The sequence below is a fragment of the Vicia villosa genome, linkage group LG5 (genome assembly GCF_029867415.1).
Source record: "Vicia villosa cultivar HV-30 ecotype Madison, WI linkage group LG5, Vvil1.0, whole genome shotgun sequence".
Classification (NCBI taxonomy): Eukaryota; Viridiplantae; Streptophyta; class Magnoliopsida; order Fabales; family Fabaceae; genus Vicia; species Vicia villosa.
The window spans coordinates 167617415-167640875 of NC_081184.1; the positions used below are offsets into that span (position 1 = coordinate 167617415).

General features: G+C 33.0%; 2 protein-coding genes across 5 annotated transcripts; both read right to left on the bottom strand.

Annotated features, from left to right (window-relative positions):
• Positions 1-2365: 2365 nt before the first annotated feature.
• LOC131608134 (uncharacterized) lies at positions 2366-8311 on the bottom strand. The gene is made up of 8 exons (XM_058880065.1): positions 8136-8311; positions 7194-7989; positions 6639-7080; positions 5640-6556; positions 4311-5531; positions 3973-4191; positions 3034-3891; positions 2366-2943 (listed from the first exon to the last, which is right to left on the bottom strand). Exons 2-8 carry the CDS (start codon positions 7984-7986, stop codon positions 2366-2368), a joined length of 5028 nt encoding a protein of 1675 aa, XP_058736048.1. The 5' UTR covers positions 7987-7989; positions 8136-8311.
• A 437-nt stretch (positions 8312-8748) lies between these two features.
• LOC131608135 (uncharacterized) lies at positions 8749-12922 on the bottom strand. Of its 4 annotated transcripts, none has more exons than XM_058880069.1 (14): positions 12523-12922; positions 11819-12086; positions 11646-11736; positions 11433-11560; positions 11256-11346; positions 11047-11167; positions 10764-10921; positions 10565-10685; positions 10295-10465; positions 10166-10207; positions 9959-9997; positions 9749-9787; positions 9608-9661; positions 8749-9511 (listed from the first exon to the last, which is right to left on the bottom strand). In XM_058880069.1, the coding sequence occupies exons 1-14, from the start codon at positions 12607-12609 to the stop codon at positions 9254-9256; spliced, it is 1668 nt and encodes a 555-aa protein (XP_058736052.1). In that variant the 5' UTR covers positions 12610-12922; the 3' UTR covers positions 8749-9253. The 4 variants fall into 4 exon arrangements, with proteins under 4 accessions (XP_058736052.1, XP_058736051.1, XP_058736049.1 ...); XM_058880068.1 differs by having other exon boundaries at positions 8750-9511; positions 10166-10204; positions 11011-11167; XM_058880066.1 differs by having other exon boundaries at positions 8751-9511; positions 11011-11167; positions 12523-12921.
• Positions 12923-23461: the final 10539 nt, after the last annotated feature.

Consider the following 23461-nt stretch of genomic DNA (forward strand, 5'->3'; position numbering starts at 1 on the left):
ACAAGAAGATTCACTCCGTTCTTGATCACTTCACGAACATCTTGGTAGCCAAACAAGACCTTCATTTGTTTGCACTATTTGTCGTAATTCTTCGTACCAAGGATGAGCAGGTTTCTAAAAACTCTTTCATTGGAGACATAATTCATGTTTCACACTAGGTGTAGTAGATCAAACAAGGCTCATAATGCCAAGTGTTAGAGCTTGGAATCGTAAGATTGATGAAAATTGAGTAATATTGAATGTGGAAAGTGAGTGAGTGATATAGACAATTAGAGAAAGTAGAATTGAGGGTGAAAATATACATTAACTTTTATTTATAATACTCCAAGGTATATATATATATATATATATACACGTACAAGTGAATTGGGACACAAGCAACAACAAACTTTTTCTGAAAAAGAATTACTAGTATGAGTAGTGTGGGAAAGTCCCACATTTCTTAGGAATGTGGAGACCTGAACATTTTATAAGTGGGAGAACCCACTCACCTACTACCTAAAGGTTTTGGGTGAATATGTGACGTGTTTCTCACAATGGTGTAAAGGTATATTGCTCCTTAAGATAGTCCCCAAGTGTAAAAATTCTTCTCGCTCGACCCCCTTGAATTTCCCTAACAAATGGTATCACGAGCCTTTGATTTCAAGTGAAGGGACTTGTTTACTTGTATCGATATTCCCGATATGGTAAGAGGTGGCTCGTTGAGAAAATGGCGGTACAAGTATATGTGGAAGAAAGAGCTTCCACTTGATGGAGGGCACTGCAGATAGACTCACACTTGATGGAGGGAGAATATTGCAGATAGACTCACACTTGATGGATAGTGTTGAAAAAGAATTACAAATGTGTGTAGTGTGGGAAGTTTCACATTGGTTAGGAATGTGGAGATTCAAATATTTTATAAGTGAGAGAACCCACTCACCTATCACCTTAAACTTTTGAGTGAATATGTGGATGTGTCTCTCACAAAGTTGTGTTGCTCATAAAGATAGCCCTCAAGTAGAATACTCCTCGCTTGACACCCTTAAATTGCCCTTACATGTAACCGGTTATACTAAATCGTCCAGTCAATTACAACTATTTCTAAAACTAAATTTATACAGTGGTAATCGGTTAGAGCTGCTCTAAAACCAAAAATACTGCACTTTATAATCGATTACCAAAATACAATAACCAATTACAACCCTTGATTTAGTGTTTTTTTCTACAACAACTAGTAACAAACCCGTGCGTTCGCACGGGTTCTGATACGGGACGCGCATTTTTTTAATAAAACAAATGAATAATAAAAAATAAGAACAATTTAATTACTATTCTATTATTAAACATAAAATAAAAATGTTCAATAATATTAGAGTATTATATTTAGTTATATATTAGGAAAATAAAGAAATTTTTTAAAATTGTAATTACATTAATCTTATATTATAGATAAGAAGAAATACATACATTATAATCAAATGTTATGGTTAATAATAATAAGTAAAAAAAAGTAATGAAATGAAATATTTAACCCAAAACATAAAAAAGAAAAATAGAAGTAGAGATTTTTAAATTAGATTGTCTTAATAATGGGCTTTGAAGCCCATATAACAAAATGCTTAAAGGCCTAAAACGCAGCTTAAAATTATGTGGCAAGAAATGTGTTTGTAAGTAATTAAAAAATTCCAATAAATGATATTGTTAATAGAATTTATTTAGAATCAAGTTTACTGAAATAGAATCTGTTGCATTACATGTAGAAATTTCCACAAAAGGTTGTAAAGAATTGCTTTCCATTGGATCAGAACAGAAAATACTATGATATTATGAATATGTTATGCAAATGGGAATGGGAATTTAATCAGGTGCACTGCTGCAACTACTATATAATTAGGGAAAACACCTAAAAATGTAGGAAAGCTCATTCTTTACGAAGCTTTGTTGCTGCAGAATTTTAAGTCTATGTTGTTGTTTAACTGAATATTGAAATTGCAAAGAGTAATAAATAAGCCATTAAAAAAACTGTTACTACAAAAGTTAAAAAACACTGGTACAACTGATTTGGAAATTCCCTAATGTAGTTGTTAATAACAATCCGTAGCAGAAGCATGCCGTAGCAAAAATGGTTGCTACCAAACGAAAGTGCATGAAAACATGTCGTGGCAATAACTCAGTCCGGCATATTCGATTTGTTTTACAGAATTAAAACCACGAAAAATTGATTGCCAAGTCATTGTTGATTACTCCATCCTGTCAACATGATAACATGTGGTAGTATGTCAATTGAAAACTTTAGTAGAATTTAATATTATGGAAAAGGAAATTGTGCGTATACAAATTGAGAAGATCAATATTAGGAAGGAATGGTATAAGAAGTTACCATTTAGATATTGGCAAAGACCTCTTTGTATACGACGTTGGCGGTAGAAGACTTTGGCTTGTTGTCGTCGTCGTGAATCAAAATCTTTATTCCTTTCTTACTTGTCACCCTTGATAAAGCCACATATAATTGCCCATGACTAAATACATCTTTAGGAATATATAATCCAACCCAATCCAACGATTGTCCTTGAGATTTGTTGATGGTCATTGCATAAGACACAATGATTGGGAATTGTCTCCTACTCAACTTGAAAGGCCAAGGTGATTGTGATGGTGACATATCCATCCTTGGGATGTAGGTAACTTTTCCATGTCCTTTTCCCCCCATTATTTGAGCTTCCAATACGTGACTTGCCATTTTAGTTACAATTAACCTAGTACCATTGCACAAACCTTCGGATTGATCGATGTTCCGCATAAGCATAATTGGGCATCCAACCTTTAATGTGATGTGATGGTTTGGCAATCCAGAAGTTCGCAAAGAGCTGAGAAATTCGGGACTTAGAACCTCAAGGATGCTATTGTCATGAATTTCTGACCTATCAACTGAGTTAGAACTATAATATTCCTTTGATTCACCTGTGGAAAAATAATTGTGTTATGAAGAAAAAATGATGCCATGTTATGTAAGTTATGGATAATTAATAATTGTTGTTGTCATAGAAATACCTGGCATCAAGTTAAGGATGTGAGTATTTATTTGATCAACAACTTCAATGGTTGATGCTAAAATAGCTCGACTTTTGAGGTAGTCGTATGATTGGTAATTATCCAAGAAAGAAGGATAAGTACTATTCACAATGGCAACAATAGGGTCATGGAAGTCTTCAATTAAAATGTCCCTTGGAATTTCAATGTCAGCATATCCATCATTTGGCTCAGCGATCCTTCCCTCACCTAGTTTTAGAAGCCATTTGGAAAAATCAGCAATATCTTGCTTCTCTTGTTCAGTTTGACCTCCTTGCAATCGCATATTTTTAGTTAAAGTCAAGACCTTCACTGAATTCCAAATGTAAGATGCATTGATCGCAGAGTGAACAATATCCGATCGACTCCCTCTAGGAATAACAGGTAAGATTTGTCTGAAATCTCCGCCAAAGACGACAACCTTACCACCAAATACCTTTGTAGAATTACCATATGTACTCATTACATCCCTCAAAGTCTTATCCAAGGCTTCAAAACAAAATTTACTTGTCATCGGGGCTTCATCCCAAATAATCAACTTACTTTGCCGCAGTAGTTCGCCGTAATCATCATCATAGTCAATCCCGCAAGTAGAATTTTCCAAAGTTGGTACAGGAAGTTTGAACTTAGAATGTGCAGTTCTACCTCCAGGTAACAATAAAGACGCTATTCCGCTCGAAGCAACCGTTAATACAATTTCATGTTTTGATCTCAAAGACGTTGCAAGCGTTTTCCACATGTAAGTCTTTCCGGTGCCCCCGTAGCCATGCAAGAAAAAGACTCCTCCACTTTGATTCTCCACCGCTGTTGTGATTTCGTCATAGATATGACGTTGTTCATCTGTTTATGGAAGAACAAATATTAAAAAATACCGCATTCATTAATTGAACACACAAACTGCATTTAGTAAAAGAGTAAAACCTGTTAGAGCTCTATAAAGTTCTTCGAATTCGGACTTCATAACGGCAACATTGTACATCCTCTCTTCATAGATAAGCCTGTTCCCTAGCTGTTCGAGAACATAACCGTTCGGATATGGAATTGGCTTGTAGTCATGAAGTGTTCTCCTATTAGCTTGGAGTAAAATTTCAATTTCTGTTAGAGTTAGATTTTTAACATCATCTTCACTCAGTTCCAGATCTGATACAGGACAAGAATTTTAAGTAAGTTGCTGCCTTATCAAGTTAACCACAGAATGTAATGCATTAAAACATAAAAGTAAATGAGGCCATTGTAATTAATGGTGTTATATGACATACCTGGATTATTTGATAAAATGCGTTGTTGGTGTAAAACACCGTCTGAGAGGCATCTCCATGTTTCATTCCATACATGTGCAGGTCTACTTACTGCACCCGACAACAGCATAATGACGAATAATTTCCGAAGAAAATTTCCAGAACCCCATACACTTGCTTCTATAATTGCACTGATATATTCCCTATCATCAGTAAGGAAACCCATTGCAAAGCATGCTTCCCGAAAAGAATGATGTTGTGTATCACCAACCTTTCGGATATCTTCATAAGTTTTCGGTCCTTTCACAATAGTGAGCATCATCCTAAGATAATATAATTCTCCTGTAGTCGGTGGAACCCAAATGAGGCGGCCAATGGTAAATCCCTTTTTACGGGGTTTCCATACTCTCTTTTTCTTATCGTAGACAAATTTTGAAACAAACTGTCCATATGTTAATTGAGCGGCTTCTTCATATTGTCCATTAGCAATAAACCATGAACTGAACATAGATTCTGTTACACTTGCTTTCTCTAGTACGTTCTCCATTCTTTCATGATCGGTATAGTAAACAGCCTTCTCACCAATGAGATGGTAAAACATGCGCTCGACAGCTGGCTTTCTTCCATGTATTTTGTAGGAAAAGATCCTCCAGCATGCCTCGCTGGGTGAGACATACCTACAATCAAGGTACTCTTTGATTTCGTCAACCATATCAGGGTCATTAGAAGATGGGCGTTTGGAGGGAACGACGGATGCCGTTATTCGATCATATCCTTTGTTGATATACTTGAACAGGTATTTGATAGAAGTGCTTTGGTTACACCATTCCATATTGATGTGAGCTTGATATTTTAGAAGCAAGCGCGTGTTATATGGAACCACAAATCTATTGTCCAATTGAATACCATTTTTAACAATGTGGTGGGACTTTGAACTCCTCTTGTACAGTGGATAACCATCGTGATCTACAATGGTTTCTTCGTTGTATTTCTTGGGGAAAAACTTCGAGCATTTTCTATTTTTCATGCAAGTAGAATCAAGGCGTGCAAGACCACAAGGACCGTGCATCATGTGTGATTTAACCATGTTATACAACCTTGGATGAAGCTCAGGGTCTGGAATTTCTGCAGAAATTATGTTGTCTATGTCGGACGGTGTCGGGTACTTACTTTGTGGATGGAGGAATAGAAGAATGTGAGCATGTGGAAGCCCTCTTTTTTGAAATTCAATTGTGTAGATGACTGTAATATAAAGAATTGTTATTGGATATGAGGAATGTATGTAAATGATTTTTTGCACGAACATGAAATGATATATTGAAATATTAGTCAAAGAAGTAGAACACTTACATGCTAACACCTTGCCGAGAACATGTCGTTTTGTCAAATCAGCCATAAGTTCGTCAAACTTTATCTTAAACACCTTAGAAACAATATCGGGTCGATCATGTGGCTTCAGATTACTTTTGCTAAGTAATCGTGTAATTTCCGGCCAATTTGGATTGCACGTAAAAGTTATGAATAAATCGGGAAACCCAAGTGCACTTGAAATAGCCATTCCATCAAAATAGAGCTGATCCATGAATCGTTTAGAACCAACGAATGATGAAGGCAAGACAACACGTCTGCCACGTTTGTGGCTTTGGTTACTATTTTGTTGCTGTGATTGATCATTCAGCTTCTGGTATTTACCGACTCGTAGTTTGGATTGGTTTTTCCTCAACCAAGTAAGACGTTCGGCCTCCATCATTGTGTAGCAGTCCACTAAAAATTGCTGAAAGAGTCTTCTTGAGTGCAGCAAGGTTTTAGCCTCGCCTGTCCGTTCTTGTAACCGAAAACACAACCATTGTTTGACTGTTTGACGATTTTTCCTGGTAACAACCTGTTCATGTTTATACTTGTGGAGTATGTTTGGCCTATAACCATCTTCACCATAAGGGAATATCAAAGGGTACTGGTACGCGAGGTAACTTTTATGAAACTCATCAATTCTCTGTAATTTCCCATCACGATGTTGAACTATGATGTCTCTCTTAGATGCCGAATCTATATCCCCAACGATTAGAGCAGCAACCTCAGACACGGTAGGGCGGTTATAAACACGTCCATCCTCGGATCTATCAGCAATAAGCCTTAGTTTCAATTCTTGGAAACCAGTTTGTTTCATCATGTCCCTTGCCATCCTGAAAGCTTTAGCATGAGGGTTGTACTCATCCAACATCAACTTTATTTGTGTGACTATGTTCCTATCTATTTTTGTATTCTCCCTGTCAAAAAGTAAAGATAAATTAGATATGATGAAAATCAAGTGTGTGCATTTGTTTTGTGAGATGAATGAAATAGTCATACTTGAAACACTTTATTCTGTTATCGACCTCATTGTCGGTGTCAAAGATATATAACTGAGCATACTTTGCCGTATTTCCTTCTTTCGGTAACAAACTACCGATTCGGTGGCATGTCTGACCATGTAATCGTAATGTAGGAGGACCTGCCCCATTGGAAGGTGTAGTGTCAAACTTCATACCAGGTGATGTGAATGAAAACATGGCGTTGTATGTTCGAATGCTTTGTTGAAAGTTCTTGGCGTCGGGATGACTATGCTGAAACAAAAGCCTATTTAATATAGGTGGTGGTGTTTGTAGCAAATCAAGGACAATTTTCCCTCCCCTGCAACATATTGGAAACTTTGGGAGAGTTGTATGTCTCGACTTATCTTTACGTTCTTGATACCACATCAACGCATGACAGTGTTGGCATTCCCAAACCGGGTCACCAATATCTAAAAATTCTGCATGTAAGATTAAGAATTAAATTAAGTAAAACATATTATTTAGGAGTTGTATAGTTATGCAACATAAGTTTTGTTATCAAATATGGTGGTGGTATTGAAAAGACTTATACGCTGGTCATTTGGATTTCCTAAAGCAACAGGTATTTGATAATCCTCCAAGTCAGAGTCGTTTTCATCAGAGTTGTCGGAATCTGAATTGCTGGAATTGTCATCGGCTGAATCAGCGGGCCGGATTGAGCTGGGAGGACATGTTGTTGTCATGTTTGTAGTTAACGAAGGTGGTGAATAATGGTTCTGTAACAGCAGTATATTTGGACTCTCGTTTTGAGAAGGTTGTGCGGAGTCAAACTTGCTGATAAGGTTAACTCCACGTTGAGTAGTACATCGTGCTCTTTTTAAAGTATTTCTTAGGTTGTGATGACGTTCAGAGGAGCGAGTATGAAGTGGTAAAGTTGATGAACTTCCCAGAGCACATGGAATGGATGGAATATTGTCTAAAACAGGAGTATTTGGATCGACCATTGTGTGTGATAACGCTTCATTTCCTTTGTCGACGACATTAGGACATTGATTTGAAGAAGGTTGCGTGGGAAGGAACATGTCATTAAGATTAAATCCATGTTGATAAGTAGTTCTTGCTCTCTTCAAAGTTCTTCTTAGGTTGTCGCGTCGTTCAAATGATGTACTATGGAGGGGATTTGTTGAACTCGTTGCCGGAGGACACTGAAGGGGTGCAAAGTTGAATGAAACAGGCGTTATTGATTGAGGATTTATGTGTGATGGGTTGAAATTTTCTTTGTCTTCATCATCTGTGGGTAAAGTTCTGTTACCTGCAGTTAGTCTCCTTCGCTTTCTCGCTCTGGATGTCGGTGTTTCGTTGCGCATCTCATTTGAAGGGTGCATACTCTATAGTGTTGGATGGTCACAAAAATATGAAGAAAAAAAAGGAAATGGTAAGTGTATCTTCTTTTCTCAAAGTATGCACAGGTTACCATAAAAAGTAAATTCTAAATAGTTTGCAAGAGGTGGATGTATATAGAAGAACCACGAACCTGATGTTTAGATGGTGTATTAATCTTGATATCAGTAACTCTGTGGTATGAATAATGGAACCATTGTAGAAGGATGTTTAGATGGTGTATTAATCTTGATATCAGTAACTCTGTGGCATGAATAATGGAACCATTGTACAGAAGGTGGAAAGGTATTGTTAGATGTTCATGTTGGATGTTCTGTGTTGAGTTCGTAAAAAAAAAAGAAGTCAGCTAATACAATGGAAAAATAAAATAGTAGTATAAGCTGTCATTGGAATGTGTGAATTGTTGGAAGTATTACACTGCATAACTTAATGAAAAGCGTGCATACATTAGGAATTAGTGTGTAGTTCTGTAAAAGGTACAAACAGAAGTTACCTTTTGTTGGGCTATTATTTGCAATGATGTGGAAAAGTTAAAATGGAGTAGCTGAACCTAGTTTGTAGAAATTTAGGTGGGAAAACGATAAGACACTTTAGAAAATTGTATTTGAAGAAGATGGTGGGAAAAACTCCATCACAGGTAATTTTTTGTCACATATTTACATGTGTGTATTATATAATAGATTAACTATTTTCAAATAATAGTATGGATTAAAAATATTGTAGACATTTAATCTTCAGAACTAAGAACAATTACGACAGCTTTCATTAAGTTTAAAGTTATACAGTGTCATATCTAAACGTGCAAAAACTAAATTATTAGTTTTATGAACATATATTAGTCTAACACAAAGGGAGGGCATTAAGGTTCCTTAGGTTCAGCCAATTTTTTTTCATCAAGTTGTTTTCAACACCAATAACATTATCACATTGTTATTACAAATAAGAGACAATGCTGTTGAAAACTTGTTTTAAGTTTTTATAGTAAATGCATAGTATGCACCAAAAAGTTGTAACACGTTAATCTATTGAAATAATGATTTTTATTTTGTCTAACACAACTATGCCATTATCATTGAGTAGGTTTAATAGAAATAACACTAAAAAAATAGTCTAAGCCAACTGTTGAATAGATTAGAATATAAGGACTTGATGTTAAATTAACAAAACCAGATGAGTACTAAGAAGATAAATAAACCAGCCACGTAGGCCAAATATTTCAAAAGGAATATATTTAAAAATAGAATCAATTTTCTAAGCTTGTAAGTTGTCTTGAGAATTTTTTTCCAACTTGATTATCTTCTTCAATTTGGTAGAAGAACCTTGTTCTTCACAGAATGCAGTAGCCAAAGTGTCATCAGATGATACTTGAGGTGCAATTCTTTTTGCTGTTGCAGCTGGTGTTGTTGGCATAGGGCTGTTGTCGGTAGATAGTTGGGAGGCATCATTTTTTGAAGTTGCACTTGGGGCAGGCGTCAGCATGATCTGGTTGGATGTTACATCAATGTCCTGCTATTTACAACATTACAAAGAAACAATGTTATCAGTGTTTATGACAGCGCATGTATGATACTAATTTAAAGAAACTTAATAAGGTAGAATAGTTACATCAACCATATTCCAATCGTCAATCGGCAAAGATTCAGTCACAGTTTCAACAATCTACAACATACAAAATTAAAGAGTGGCATAAATAGTTTGGCAGATATGATTAAATAATAATGTCCAAAAAACGGCAATGTTCGATACCTCCATTTTGTTTGGCGTTGGAGATGACAGAGATGGTACCTTGTAGCAAAGAAGAAACAAATGAAGTTTATTAGTTGGTATTTGAGATTGCCTTTCATCATCTAATGGATTAGCAATATAAAAGAGAGTATTCAAAATAAAAGAGCAACATAAATTGTTTGACAGATATGAATAATTAAGTTAGCGTAAAAACCGGCCTCAATTCGATACCTGCATTTTGTTTGGTGTTGGAGATGATAGAGATGGTGCCTTGTAGCAAAGAAGAAACAGAAGAACTGTATTAGTTGGTATTTGAAATTGCCTTGAATGGAATGGATTACCAATATAAAAGACAGGATTTAAAATAAAAGGGTGACGTAAATAGTTTGACAGATAGGAATAAATAAGTTGGAGTAAAAAACGGCCTCAATTCAATACCTGCATTTTGTTTGGTGTTGGAGATGATAAAGACGGTGCCTTCTAGAAAAGAAGAAACAGTCAGCAGTTTAATTGTTAGTATTTGAAATAGTCTTGAAAGGAAATGATTAGTAAAATAAAATACATTACCAGAGCTTGGTCCATTGAATCCTCTAATTGCTTGAAGGCAGCTTTATCATCGTAGATGGATACCACAGTAGCATTGTTCCATGAAGGCTGCCACTTGACTTTAAACACCAATTTGAGGCCGACCAAACCGTCAAGTGCTAAAGGGAACTCAAGGGGATCCGTGATGCCAGCCTAGTTATTTTAAGGGGAGCCAGCCAAATTAGTACATTCATAGTTAATATATAGTAAAATTTATCTTCATATGCACAATTCAAAAATAAACAATTAAACCTCAAGCATGGTTGCGCGCATCTGTGCCGAAGTAACCTTCAACAGTTGCAAACATTCGCGGTCCCATAAAACAAACGTTGTCTCACACCCATTGTGCACAACATCAATTAGAATTTTATACCTTATGATGACAAATTAAAATACAATATCAAACTCAGTAGTCAAACCTATAATTTAAAAGTGTTACACTGCTATATACCTGTAAATCTCAGTCTCTGTACCGTGACCCTTGCCACAAACATATGGGGGTTGATTGCCCTTAGCAACTCTTGGACAGGCATGGCAGGCACGGTAAAACCATCCCCCAGGTGCAGCTTTGATTCTAAGAGTTTCAGCTATAGTAATACACTGAGTTTCCTGAAACAGCAGAATTGATAAAATTGAGATGACTATTTGGCCTGTCAACTAAGTAGAAGGTAATTTAGGATAAGGAAATAATTTCTTACGTCTTTAAGTTTGACAACATCAGACAGAGGGATTACCATAGCTTTATACATGAACTTGTCTAACGGGCTAAGCTGAATAGAACCGCTTGTTTGTGACTGTTGTGAAAGCGCAGTCATACTTTGGGATCCTATTTCGCCCAATGGGAGTTTTTGGATGCTGGGAAAATAAAACACAAAATGATTAAGTATAACGTATTGTATATCCATATAAATATTATGAAAAATGATTTGAGTAAGAGTGTAACCTCTTTAAGAAGTCTTGAATCTCAGGCAAATCATCGTTAATGTGTAATTTAGTAACGTTGAAAGTGTTTGAGACACATAAAGGGTATTTTCCTAGGTAAAATCACACAAGATGAAATAATAATGTGGTTTTGGAAAATAAATGAAATTAAACAAATAAAATAGTACGCAACAGCTACCTTCTTCTTTGACTCTTGCAAACTGCAAGATGATAACCGTTGGACCTGTGAAATCTTTTCTTGTAGTGTTGAAATCATGAAACTGTACGGCATAACTTTCCCATAACGTACAGTTCAAGATGTTGTTTCTTCAAAAAAAAAACAGAGTAGTAATTAAATAAGGTGGTTAAAAGCATTTATTTTGAAAATCTTGGAAGTCGAAAGTGTGTGTACCCTAAATCCTTGAGGACCAAATTGACCTGCTGTTTTTTGGTCGAATTGTGAATCTGGCTGTATCCAATTTCCACAACAATTCCTATGATATCTGGAAAAAGATTGGAATAGATGAATTTGTGTTATTTTTAGGCAATTAGGATATAATGTAAAAGAGTAATTAACATGCATACCTATCAAGACATCATTTTTCCCCTTGCCGGCTAGGATATCACAAAAAGGAGTGAAGATGAGTGGTTTTTGTGGTATGTCGTGCTTGTTCTTGTCAGACACAGAAGTGCCACCAGTGAAAGTTAACATATATTTGTGTTGGGAAGGCTTGAACATAAGATCATTCAGCATAACCTGGAAATTTGAGATGGTATATGTGTTGTTAACTGTTAAAACAGAATCAAAAGTCTGTTTAAGCGCAGTTGGTACTCTACAATGTATATCAGTTCCCTGAAATAAATGCAAACAGACATGAGTTACTATAGCTTAAAAAATAATACTCTGACTTCATATATGAGAAGATGAGGAGGCATAAAAAATAGCAACATATATCATTACGAATTATGATGAAGTTCTTTGTTAACAATGTACTGAAGGCATAAAAATTGTTGTTTTCTAACAAACAAACCCTAAAACAATAAAGTGAAACAACTGCAAAATTTGAATTTTTTAACAGAAACCCTAAAAGATTAAAGTGAGACATTTGGAAAATTTCAACTTTATAACAATCTAACCCAAAACGAAATAGAAAATATGAATATAAACACAATTCCAGATCAAATAATGAAACACTTCCCAGGTTAACACAAAACCAGAACCAATTTCATCTCTGTAACAACGAAATAGTAACACGAAACACAATAAAAATCGCAGTGAAAAGGCAAACCTCTTTATCAACCAGAATCAAATCGAAGTGCTCCTTGTTCTTAGAAAAACTGTCCACTTGTGATGGATTCTGACGGCAATTTTCCATAATTCCTTAGTCTCATTGATGTCCAGTAACTTCTCGAAAGGTCTTGCCATTGCAAACTTGAGAGTAGAAGATTGTTGGAAGTATCAATTTGTTGTTGTTTGGAAACAGAAGTAGAGAAGTATGCACACTTTTGAGTGATATAATAGAAAATGTGTGTGAAGAAAGAAGAGAGGGGTAGCGTATCAGGCTCATTTATGCAGAAGGAGAAGAGTTTTCTAGGTTAGCTTTTTACAGTTCCAAGAAATTTTGGGAGAAAGAAGATAAATGAGTAGCAGTCGTGTGAGACAATTTGTTCTTAACGGTGAGAAAAAAATTTAATTTTTAGAGTTTCAATTTATGGGGTTGTGGGCCAGCAATAAAGTAGCAGACTATTTCTTCTAAAATGGTTGGCCATTGATAAAGACATATTATTTTTTTTGGTTGTTAATCAATTATTTTAATAAATAACTAAAAGACCCTTTTTATCCCCAAATATATTAATTAATATTAATTTAGACTAAGATAACTAAAAGGGTATTTTTGACTAATCCAGAACAGTAACTTTTCTTATATTATAGATATGTAAATGATTTGGTCTTAATTAGTTCATAAACAAATAAAATGACATCAAGTTGCTCCAGTAGTTAGTTATACAATGTTCACACGAAATTACTTCTTCCATTGTTGTTTTATTATCAATCACTTTGTAATTCTGAAACAAACAAATTTTAATCGTTTTTCATCGAAGCACATTAATCAACCGCTTTAAATATTTTGATGGAAAAAAAATGTAAACTTGCTTCGTTGTGTACATGTTATGCTAGTATGAACGGCTTCAAATATTTTGAAGCAAAATCAGTAAAATTGCTACTTTATATATTCACAAATTTATATAAATAAAAAATTGATGAAAAAAACTTACAAAAAATTTAAAGTCCGTTGGGTAAAAATAACAGTTAATTGATAAGTTAGCTGATATCTTATATCTTATGACAGATGACTGATGGTTGATGGCTTATAGCTTATAGAGGATGATTGAGACTGATAGTTTATAAGTTAATTGAAGTGTTTGATAAAATTAACAGTTCAATTAACTTATAAATGTAAAATGACATAAAATATATTTGATATATAATTATTTTATTATAAACTAAAATAAATTATAAGAGTTAAAAATGTATATTAATTGAAATAATAATAAAAAATGAAGAAAAAATAATAAGCTATAATACATAAGCTAAAACGCTATTTAAAATAGCGTCTGAAAAATAAGATATAAGCTAATAAAATAAGCTATAAACTCATGATGAAAAGACTGTTATTAAACGGGTCTAAATTATCACATGAGTTTATAAGACATAAAACATAAGCTCGAAAACATGTCTTACCAAAAAGAGCCTTTAATATATATATATATATATATATATATATATATATATATATATATATATATATATATATATATATATATATATATATATATATATATATATAATTTTATTTAATTTTTAGATAGGACCATGGATCCTCTCCTTCCCTCCTTTTCTCTCCTTCACTAAAAACAAGTGTAATAAAATTTATGGTATTAAAAAAATTGATAAAAAGAAGAAGAGAGAAAAAATATTAGAGAGAGATAGAGAGGAAAGTGTGAAGGAGATAGTTAAAGAGAATAAATTGAAGGAGAGGATCCAAGTTCAGTTGCTTTAAGTCTATGGATTTATTCAGATATCTGTTTATTCACATATCTGTTTTTATTGCTAACAGTACCTCAAAATAGATAGTCAAAGGTATGTGCACACGTGTGTAAGGTGTTCACGCGCAATAGCTAATATTAAAATACAAATACATATGGCTTTTAGCTTCATATTAAAATAAGAAGCTCATCTAATTCAACTTTGATTTGATAGTAGAAGTGTCACTTATTATATGGATAACATGATTAAGAATAATTGATTTTATAGTAAGACTTTGGTTTCTTCTTAATTAGGACCGAGCGTGTTGAAACTAAAACACATGAAAAAATATCTCCTACTTGATATACCGTTTTTTATTATTAATCACTAGTATTTAGACCCGTGCGAGGCACGGGTTTAATATTTTCTAAGTAAAAAATTTGATTTTAAAAACACTTATAATTAAAAATTTTTACTTATAGTTAGATTACTATTGTATAGATAAAATGTCATTGTTATTAATAATATACATAAAAAAATTTACTTAACTAATTTTTTTATAAATTATAAAATAATTTGGGCATTTTTAATTTATTAAAAATTTGTGTAAGTTTTAAAAAAAATTAACTCGTTAAATAATTCTATCAACAATTGATTTTTCCCACTTATAAAAAAATTTGCAAATTATTCCCGTTTATTAAAATAATTGTATCATCAGTTGACTTTTTCCTGTTTATAAAAATATTTATAACTTATTACAGTTTACAATAATAATTGTATCAACAGGAAACTTTTTTATGTTTATAAAAATATTTGTAACTTTTTCATAGTATAAATCTTTAAATTACATAAAAGATCAGTTTAATAAATATGTATTGATACTGAGAAAGCTTGCCGAAGAAGGAAATCAAAAAATAAAGAAACATCAAATTTATTTGGAGGATGGCGGGTCGCGCAACGGATAACGGATAACATTATTGTCCGTGCTTTTTTACCAAAAACAAATAATTGTAATATTTTTTTTAGTATAACAGATAACATTTTATCAGAAAAATATTATTAACCTTTATTATTGTCATTAAATTAGTGCTTCCAATTTCTTATACTCATTCCATTAATATTTTCGTTAAATTATTGTATTTTTTATAAAATAATATAGGTATAGGTATTTGTTATTGGAATTAAATGATAAGTTTATAATTGCCGTTAAATTAAAAATTTTCTTTCATACGAATAACTTTATGTTTTTATTATTAAATAAAAATAAATTACATATTGTATAAGAAATTAAAAAATAATATATTGTATATTATTGAAGAATATATTTATTAAGGGAAATTTAAAATATAATATATTGTATATTATTGAAGAATATATTTATTAAGGGAAATTTATTGTTTTCAAAGTAAACAAAATATATATGGAAGAATAAATTAATCATGGAAGGGGAGATTATAAACTAATATATTATCTAAAAGTAAATTATATTACTTATTGAAGGATACATTATAAAATAATATATAAAATATATTATACTAAAAATAAACTATAAATAAAAATATTATATAAAATAATATATAAAATATAGTAAATAAACTATAAATATTAAATTTGAGGTAAAAAATAATTTTAATTACTATAGTAAAAATTTGAGGTAGTTATGAAAATTTTAAAAGCACAATTATGAAAATGTTCCAATAAATCATGTTATTCTATATATAAAACATTTACTTATAATAAATCTGTAATAAATTTATATAAATCTATACAATTATGAAAATATATAATTATTGATTTTATTTTATTAATGAGTTAAAAGGTAGTGCACTGACAGTGTAAAATAGTTTTACACCGTCATCCAATAGAAAGCTATCGATTAGCCATGTTATTAAATTATTTTTTAAATAAAAGAGTGATTTGATTGGATACATGGTTAAATAAAAGCTGTCAGTGCATCACCCATTTTCTCTTTATTAATTAGATCATATAATATTTATAAAACAAATATTAAAGTTATTAGTATTATTATCAAATATTGAATATTAGGATTTCGAAGACATTTTTGAGAATTTTTTTTAGATCAACATTTTTGAGAAGTTAAAAAATAGTATGCTTACAAAGTAAGTCTTCTCATTTTCTTTAACCTTCTCTTTCTCCATTTTTTTCGGTTACAATCACTGTATAACATAAAACCCTTTTTAAAAAACTACTAAAACCCCTTAAATTAAACAAAATCAAATTACTTTTTTCTATTGTATAATATACTTCTAATCATAATTGAATTTAATAAAACTGTCATAATCAAATATTTACGACAAATAAAAATCAAATTAAGTATGATATATTATGCATTTTATTTAAGATATGAATAGTTTTTTTATTCATAATTTTTTTAAAATATTTTATTTAAGATATGAATAGTTTTTTTTATTCATAATTTTTTTAGAATATCAATCAATTGTATCATATAACACATAAGCTATTCATAAATTTAGTCATTTTAATTTAAAATATAAACTAATTTAATTAGTAAATATAAACAATCAATATTGTATTAAAATGAAATTAATTCAATTTTCAACTACTAAAATCCTTATAAAATAGCTAGTAATTAACATTTATTTCTCATTATACTAAATTTTTAAATTTGGAAACCCCTTAAATTAATAATGCACATCTATCTATAATTTTAATTAAATTAAATATAAACCACAACCATAATTTAGCATAAATAAGTACTATGTTGGAATTTAAAAATAATAATTTTTTTGTTAAAAAAAGTTGGAATCTTATATTGTAAACTAAATGACAACAAAACATATTTTTCTTTTCAAAAAGGTTAAATAAAATACAATATAATTATTATTATGCACACCTTTATTTTGTCTCCAAATGAAAATAAGTTTAAATTTAGCTTAACAACAAAGTATAAAAGAACAAAGTATAAAAGAAGTTTAAAGTGTTAAAGAACCCGTTAAAGTTCAAATTAGGTAGAGATCTGTTTTTATCATATTGTCTTCCTCAGTCTCAGTACAAACTTGTGGGTGGAAAGTTTGAATACCTATTCAGTGTGGTGTACCTGTAAATTTTTTATAGTCGGCCAGCAATAAATCTAAACTCTGACTATACAATGGAGGAACAACCACATGTATATCAGCACCCTAGAAAAACACAGAAATATATTAAAGCATATAGCGCAAAGACATTCAAAAAACATATTTGAAAGTTATATTACACAAATATATTCAACCAAACAGATATGCTCACGCAAACTGAAAAATATATTTCACAAATATATTTACACTCAAACTTATCAAACAACTTCTTTGTCACAAGGAATCATATCAAAATGCATCTTCTTATTTGTATCCTCTTATTTGTCGCAAATGCCTTTTACACACTCAAAGGGTCTCGCCATTTGAAAGTATCAAAAATCTGCCAAACATTAAACAAATATTAGAATATTAAATTGAAATTCATAAATCTACAAACCCTTGGAGAGACGAAATCACAACAAAAATAATACAACAGAATAACAAAACGTAACGAATTTGTGGATATAAAATCAAACAAAACAAATTTAAAATATGAAATCAAAGAACAGCAATCATAAAAATTGCTGAAAAAAAATAGGAGATCGGTATCATGATTTGTGGAGTTGAAGTTGGATATATTTATAGGCTGGAATTCAGAAAGGTTTTCGTAGAACATGAAGGCAAAATTGAATGCAAACATTTGCATTTGTACCAAAATTGAAGGCTCCATGGATTGTATACAAAATTTAAATGGTTGGGTAGAATATTTTGCGAATCCCAAAAATGAATAATGATACAAATAAATATAAGCAAATAAAATTAAAAAAAATAAAATGTAAATATATAAAAAAGTAATATAAGTTACTATAAATAGAATTGGGAAAAATTATGAGAATGCATGAGGGAGTGACACTTGGCAAACTTGCCAAAGTACTCCTTTTGCTTTATTATATTAAATGATTTTAGAAAGAAAAAATTATATTTAAATATAAATCGTATTATAATTTTAATGAATAATTAATAATATTTTTTATACAGAGTGCTGCCGTCTTTTTTTTTTCTTTCTTTTTTTTTTTTTCATGAGTTTTGTTTAATTCTGTTTTTTCTTTTAATTAATTTTACTCACTGTTTTGGAGTGACGGTGAATATTAATAGAAGAGTATTCACATTGTTTGTGAGTCATTTCATATTTTATGATGATAGTATTCATTAGGGTGGCAACATGGGTTGCGGTTGTCAGACCAATCTGTTTTGTTAAAAAATGCTACTAAAGTTTTTTAAGAGTTTCCTTTCCTCTTCCTATTGTTCCCCACAGGAACACTACTCACACCAAATTGTGGTGACTTCTTTCTCTCTCTCTCCCTCCCTCTCGGACAAAGGGTGTGTGTCATACTGATATACATAAACATTTTTCACAGAAAAAACAATACTCCCTCCGTCCCATAATGAGTGACCCAGCACACTATTTCACACAGATTAAGAAAAATGTAAAAAAGTAAGAGAGAGAATATCATTTTTACTATAGTACCCTTATTATGTATTGAGAATTGTGAACTTTTTATTAATTAGAGGGTAAAATTGAAAAAAAGTGTATTGGAAATTGAAATGGTTCATTCATTTTGGAACATCATTTTATTCCATTTGGGTCACTCATTGTGGGACGATTCTATATACTTCATTCCTGACATCTTTCAGCTCCAAATTATGTGACTCCACATCATTTAGCACAAAATGAATAAATATGTAAAGTATTTTTACACTCATATTATATTATATATAAAATTTAATACACTACAAATCAATAACAGTAAATTGATTATCGTAATTTTAATAAGTTAATGTTTGTGTTTTTAATTTTTTAATGTTGCACAGAATCTTATTTTTTTTAGAGATGTGCTATGTTTACACAGAAAAGTACCTACATCTTAATTTTTTAATAATATTTTAACTCTAACACAAAAACCAAGATAGAAAGAAATTATAAAAAAAGATAAAAATGCATAGGACCGTAAATGGTGTTGGTGTAGCTTTTAGTGTAAACCTAACATTTACTCCATCCGTTTTTTATTATAAGTCGTTTTAGACTTTTCACACAGTTTAAAAAAAATAATAATTGTTGTATGAAAATGAGAAATTATGAAAGTTTTTACAAAATTATCATTCATTAATGACATATGGAAGATAAATTTATATAATTGAAAGGAGAGAGAATAATAAATATTTAAGGATATAATAGGAAAAGTAGCATTAATTATTCATTGGAATTGTAAAGCGACTTATATTTAAATACAATTTTTTTTTCCAAAACGACTTATAATAAAAAACGGAGGGAGTATCTTTTTTCTATGAAAGAATATTAAATGTGGTGGCAAAATATACCATACTGAATCTTACTGTAGGATAGATATTCATTGGTTCTTGAACCAGTATAAATTTAAAATGTCAGTTTGAAATTTTGCAATCAATATTCTTCTTTTTCTTTTTTTTGTGTAAGCAAGATGGAATTAATTGGAGAACTAAGGGTTCTCAAACCTGTTACACAAAGGACTGATAAAAATAAAATCCGCCGAAAAGAGATTACAAACCAAAATACAGTTAAGAGAGAAACAACAAAGGATCTTTTGTAAACTCATAGAAACTATATATTGGATGCGTAATATCTTCGCAAAACGACCACTTCCATAACAAAGATTTGATACTCCAAACCGTATTATCGACAACCCAACCTTCATTCCGGAAACAAAACTCGTTTCTAGTCAACCAAAATATCCACAAAATAGCTAACCATATCACTCCATATTTTCCTTCTTTGACTTTCTTTTTTTTACAAAAGAGGTACCAATCCATAAAGCTAGCTAAGCATTCTTCTTCCACACCATTATCCGGTTTCCCAATCCACGCCGCTATTTCCCTCCACACCACCCTCGCCTTGTCACACTTGAAAAAAGAATGATCACAACTTTCCGGAATAACACCACAAAACGCACACAAAGAATTTTCTATAGACAAAATAACTCCCCTACATGCCAATAAATCCTTTGTTGGAAGTCTATTAATGAAAAGCCTCCAACCAAACACCTTAATTTTAAAAGGCACTTGAAACTTCCAAATTAAATCCTTAGCTCCTTCAAATCTATTAAGAGGACCACGAGGGTATGTATAACCGGCCATGAAATCATAACAAGAAGCCACGGAAAACAAACCATCAACCGACCCACTCTACTTAACCTTGTCTCTTCCCTCCATCGGACCCTCACGGCCTAGCAACAAAGAAAGGAGCAAGCCGTACTCGGACCCCACCACCGAATCCGTGTCAACGCCCATACTCACCCCGAAATCCCCCCACTTCCAAACTCCGTCTACCCAACCACCCATACAAGCCACCGCCACCCTCTTCAAAGAAGAGACCGAAAAAAGCCTAGGAAAACGGTCCTTAAGACGAAAATCGTCTAACCAACAAGATTCCCAAAACGGAGTGGTACAACCGTTCCCAATCTCTATCCTACTCATCACCTTTATCGGATCCTCCACCGGAATGTTACCGATCGAAATAAGATCTTTCCACCACACCGAAGAAGAAGAAGAAGAAGAAGATGGGATAGAAAAAGAGTTAAGAGAAGAAGACATACCTCCGCAAAAGGAATTCATAACCAAGTCACCATACCGAGCTTTTAAAACATAGTACCAAGGCGCTTCTTCTCCTACTAAAATTCTCCACCTCCATTTATTAAGAAGTGCAAGGTTGAACACTCCAACATCTTTTATACCGAGACCTCCTAACGAAGTCGGAAGGCAAACTTTCTTCCAACTAACCCAATGAATCTTTCTTCCCTCTCCCGAACCTCCTCCCCATAAGAAATTTTTTTGAATCCTCCCCACTTCCTTAACTACCGATGTAGGCATCTTGTAAAAAGACATAGTGAAAATCGAAAGAGAACTAAGGATCGATTTCACCAAAGTGATTCTTCCTCCCAAGCTAAGGAATCGGTTCTTCCAACCCGCTAATCTCCTTCTAATCTTCGTAACAAGATGAGCCCATGACTCTTTTTTCCGCGGATTGCACCCTACCGTTATGCCAAGGAAAGTGAATATACTACCTTCCACCTTGCAAGACAAAACAAAAGAAGCCGCCTCCAAAAAGTTAACACTTACATTAATTCCGATCAACTTACTTTTGTGGTAGTTGATTCCAAGACCCGATACCAACTCAAACGCCCGAAGCGCCGCCTTAATCGCCCACACTTGTCTCCAAGAGCTTTCCCCCACTAAAAGTGTGTCATCCGCAAATTGTAAAATATCTATAGTACAACCCCCATTGAAATCAATACCTTTGAATTCGCCAACTTCACTCGATCTCTTTATAAGACCCGCTAAACCCTCCGCCACCAACACAAAAAGGAACGGGGATAACGGGTCTCCTTGCCTCAATCCCTTCTCCACCTCAAACTCCTTCGTCGGGCTACCATTCACCAAAACCGACATGAAACTACGAAAAATCAATATCTCCATCCATCTTTGCCACTTTCCTCCAAATCCCATCCTCACCAACATATATCTAAGGAAATTCCATGAAACTCTATCGTATGCCTTTTCAAAATCGACCTTGAATAACAAACACCCTCTTCCTTCTTGCTTCGCAAAATCAACTACCTCATTTGCCACCAAAACCCCATCTAGAAGTTGTCTTCCCGGAACGAACGCACTTTGACAAGAAGATATAATAGAGTTTAACACTTTCTTCAATCTCCCCGTTAAGAGTTTTGAAATAGCCTTGTACAAACAACCTACCAAACAAATGGGCCTATAATCATCCAACCCCACCGGATTTGAAGATTTCGGAACCAAAGTCAAGAAAGAAGAAGAAATAGCCTTCGATAATGTTCCGCCCCCATGGAAATGATTAAAGAAACGAACAAAATCCTCCTTTAGAAAGAACCAACATCTCTTAATGAATAAGAAAGAAAAGCCATCGGGTCCCGGACTTTTATCACAACCACATCCCCAAATAGCCTCCTTGATCTCCTCTTCTTCAAAAGGCCTTTCAAGGAGAGCTCTATCTTCATTGCTAATGCTCTTGAAAGAAATACCGTCTAAATTCAATCTATCTTCCTCTAGCTCGATGAATTTAGAAGCAAAATGATTTCGGACCTCCTCCTTCACCTCTTCCACCTTCTCCACCACCCCTCCGTGACACACAATAGGACCGATATGGTTACGACTCCTCTTCTCTCTCACCACATTATGAAAGAACCGAGAGTTAGAATCCCCATCTTTCATCCATTTGAGCCTAGCTTTTTGGACGAGCATGTTTTCCTTAATCCTAAGATTTAACCACAACCTCTTATTCACACCGCTTCTACCATTCAAAGTATCTAGAAAATCCTCTTCCGCCACTTCCTCCAACAACATATCACCATTGTTCATCTCCTTCATACTCTCCTCCACATTCAAGTTAATCTTTCCAAAAATCGAAGCATTCCACCATCTAAGTCTCTCTTTTAACCTTTTTAATTTTTCAACAAGAACGAAATCGGCTCTACCCACCACCACCATCTCCTTCCATTCTGATTCTACAAAAGGGAGGAAAGAAGCAAAAGAGAACCATTCATTATTAAACTTGAATGGTTTTGGACCCCAATTAGAATTATCTTTCAACAACCAAGCCGGGCAATGATCCGATATGTCTCTACACCCAATAAATTGACCAACCAAACCCCATCTATCCACCACCACATTTGACACCAAGAAACAATCAATTCTACTCATAACTCTTCCGCATCCACTATACCACGAAAACTTTTTCCCTTTGCAAGGAATATCCACCAAACCAATGTCTTCGATAAACTTCCCAAACAACTCCACTCCACTAGAAGACTCACTCTCCCTTCTTCCCTTCCTCTCCCTTGGATTTTTAATTGAATTAAAATTCCCACCTATAATCCATTCTCCATCACTAAAAGAATTCTTCAATAACACAATATTAGCCCACATTTCTTTCTTTTTAGCTAGTAAACAAGAAGAATAGACATTTAGAATATAGTAGATATCACCCTCCCAAACAACTTTAATACCCAAAAATCCATCTCCTTTAAAACTAAGCAAAACCTCCACCGTATCCACCTTCCAAAGAGAAATCATACCTCCCGACATGCCAACCGAATTCAT

What these genes read in the sequence shown, in the direction of transcription:
- LOC131608135 (XM_058880066.1), bottom strand. Translation starts at nt 12,609, where the DNA reads ATGGAAAATTGCCGTCAGAATCCATCACAAGTGGACAGTTTTTCTAAG. An exon ending in TGATTCTGGTTGATAAAGAG is followed by an intron (nt 12,087 to 12,522) that starts GTTTGCCTTTTC and finishes CATTTATTTCAG; the next exon opens with GGAACTGATATACATTGTAG. An exon ending in ACAGAGACTGAGATTTACAG is followed by an intron (nt 10,686 to 10,763) that starts GTATATAGCAGT and finishes TGTCATCATAAG; the next exon opens with GTATAAAATTCTAATTGATG.
- LOC131608134 (XM_058880065.1), bottom strand. Translation starts at nt 7,986, where the DNA reads ATGCACCCTTCAAATGAGATGCGCAACGAAACACCGACATCCAGAGCG. An exon ending in AACAGAATAAAGTGTTTCAA is followed by an intron (nt 6,557 to 6,638) that starts GTATGACTATTT and finishes ACTTTTTGACAG; the next exon opens with GGAGAATACAAAAATAGATA. An exon ending in ACTTTATAGAGCTCTAACAG is followed by an intron (nt 3,892 to 3,972) that starts GTTTTACTCTTT and finishes TTCCATAAACAG; the next exon opens with ATGAACAACGTCATATCTAT.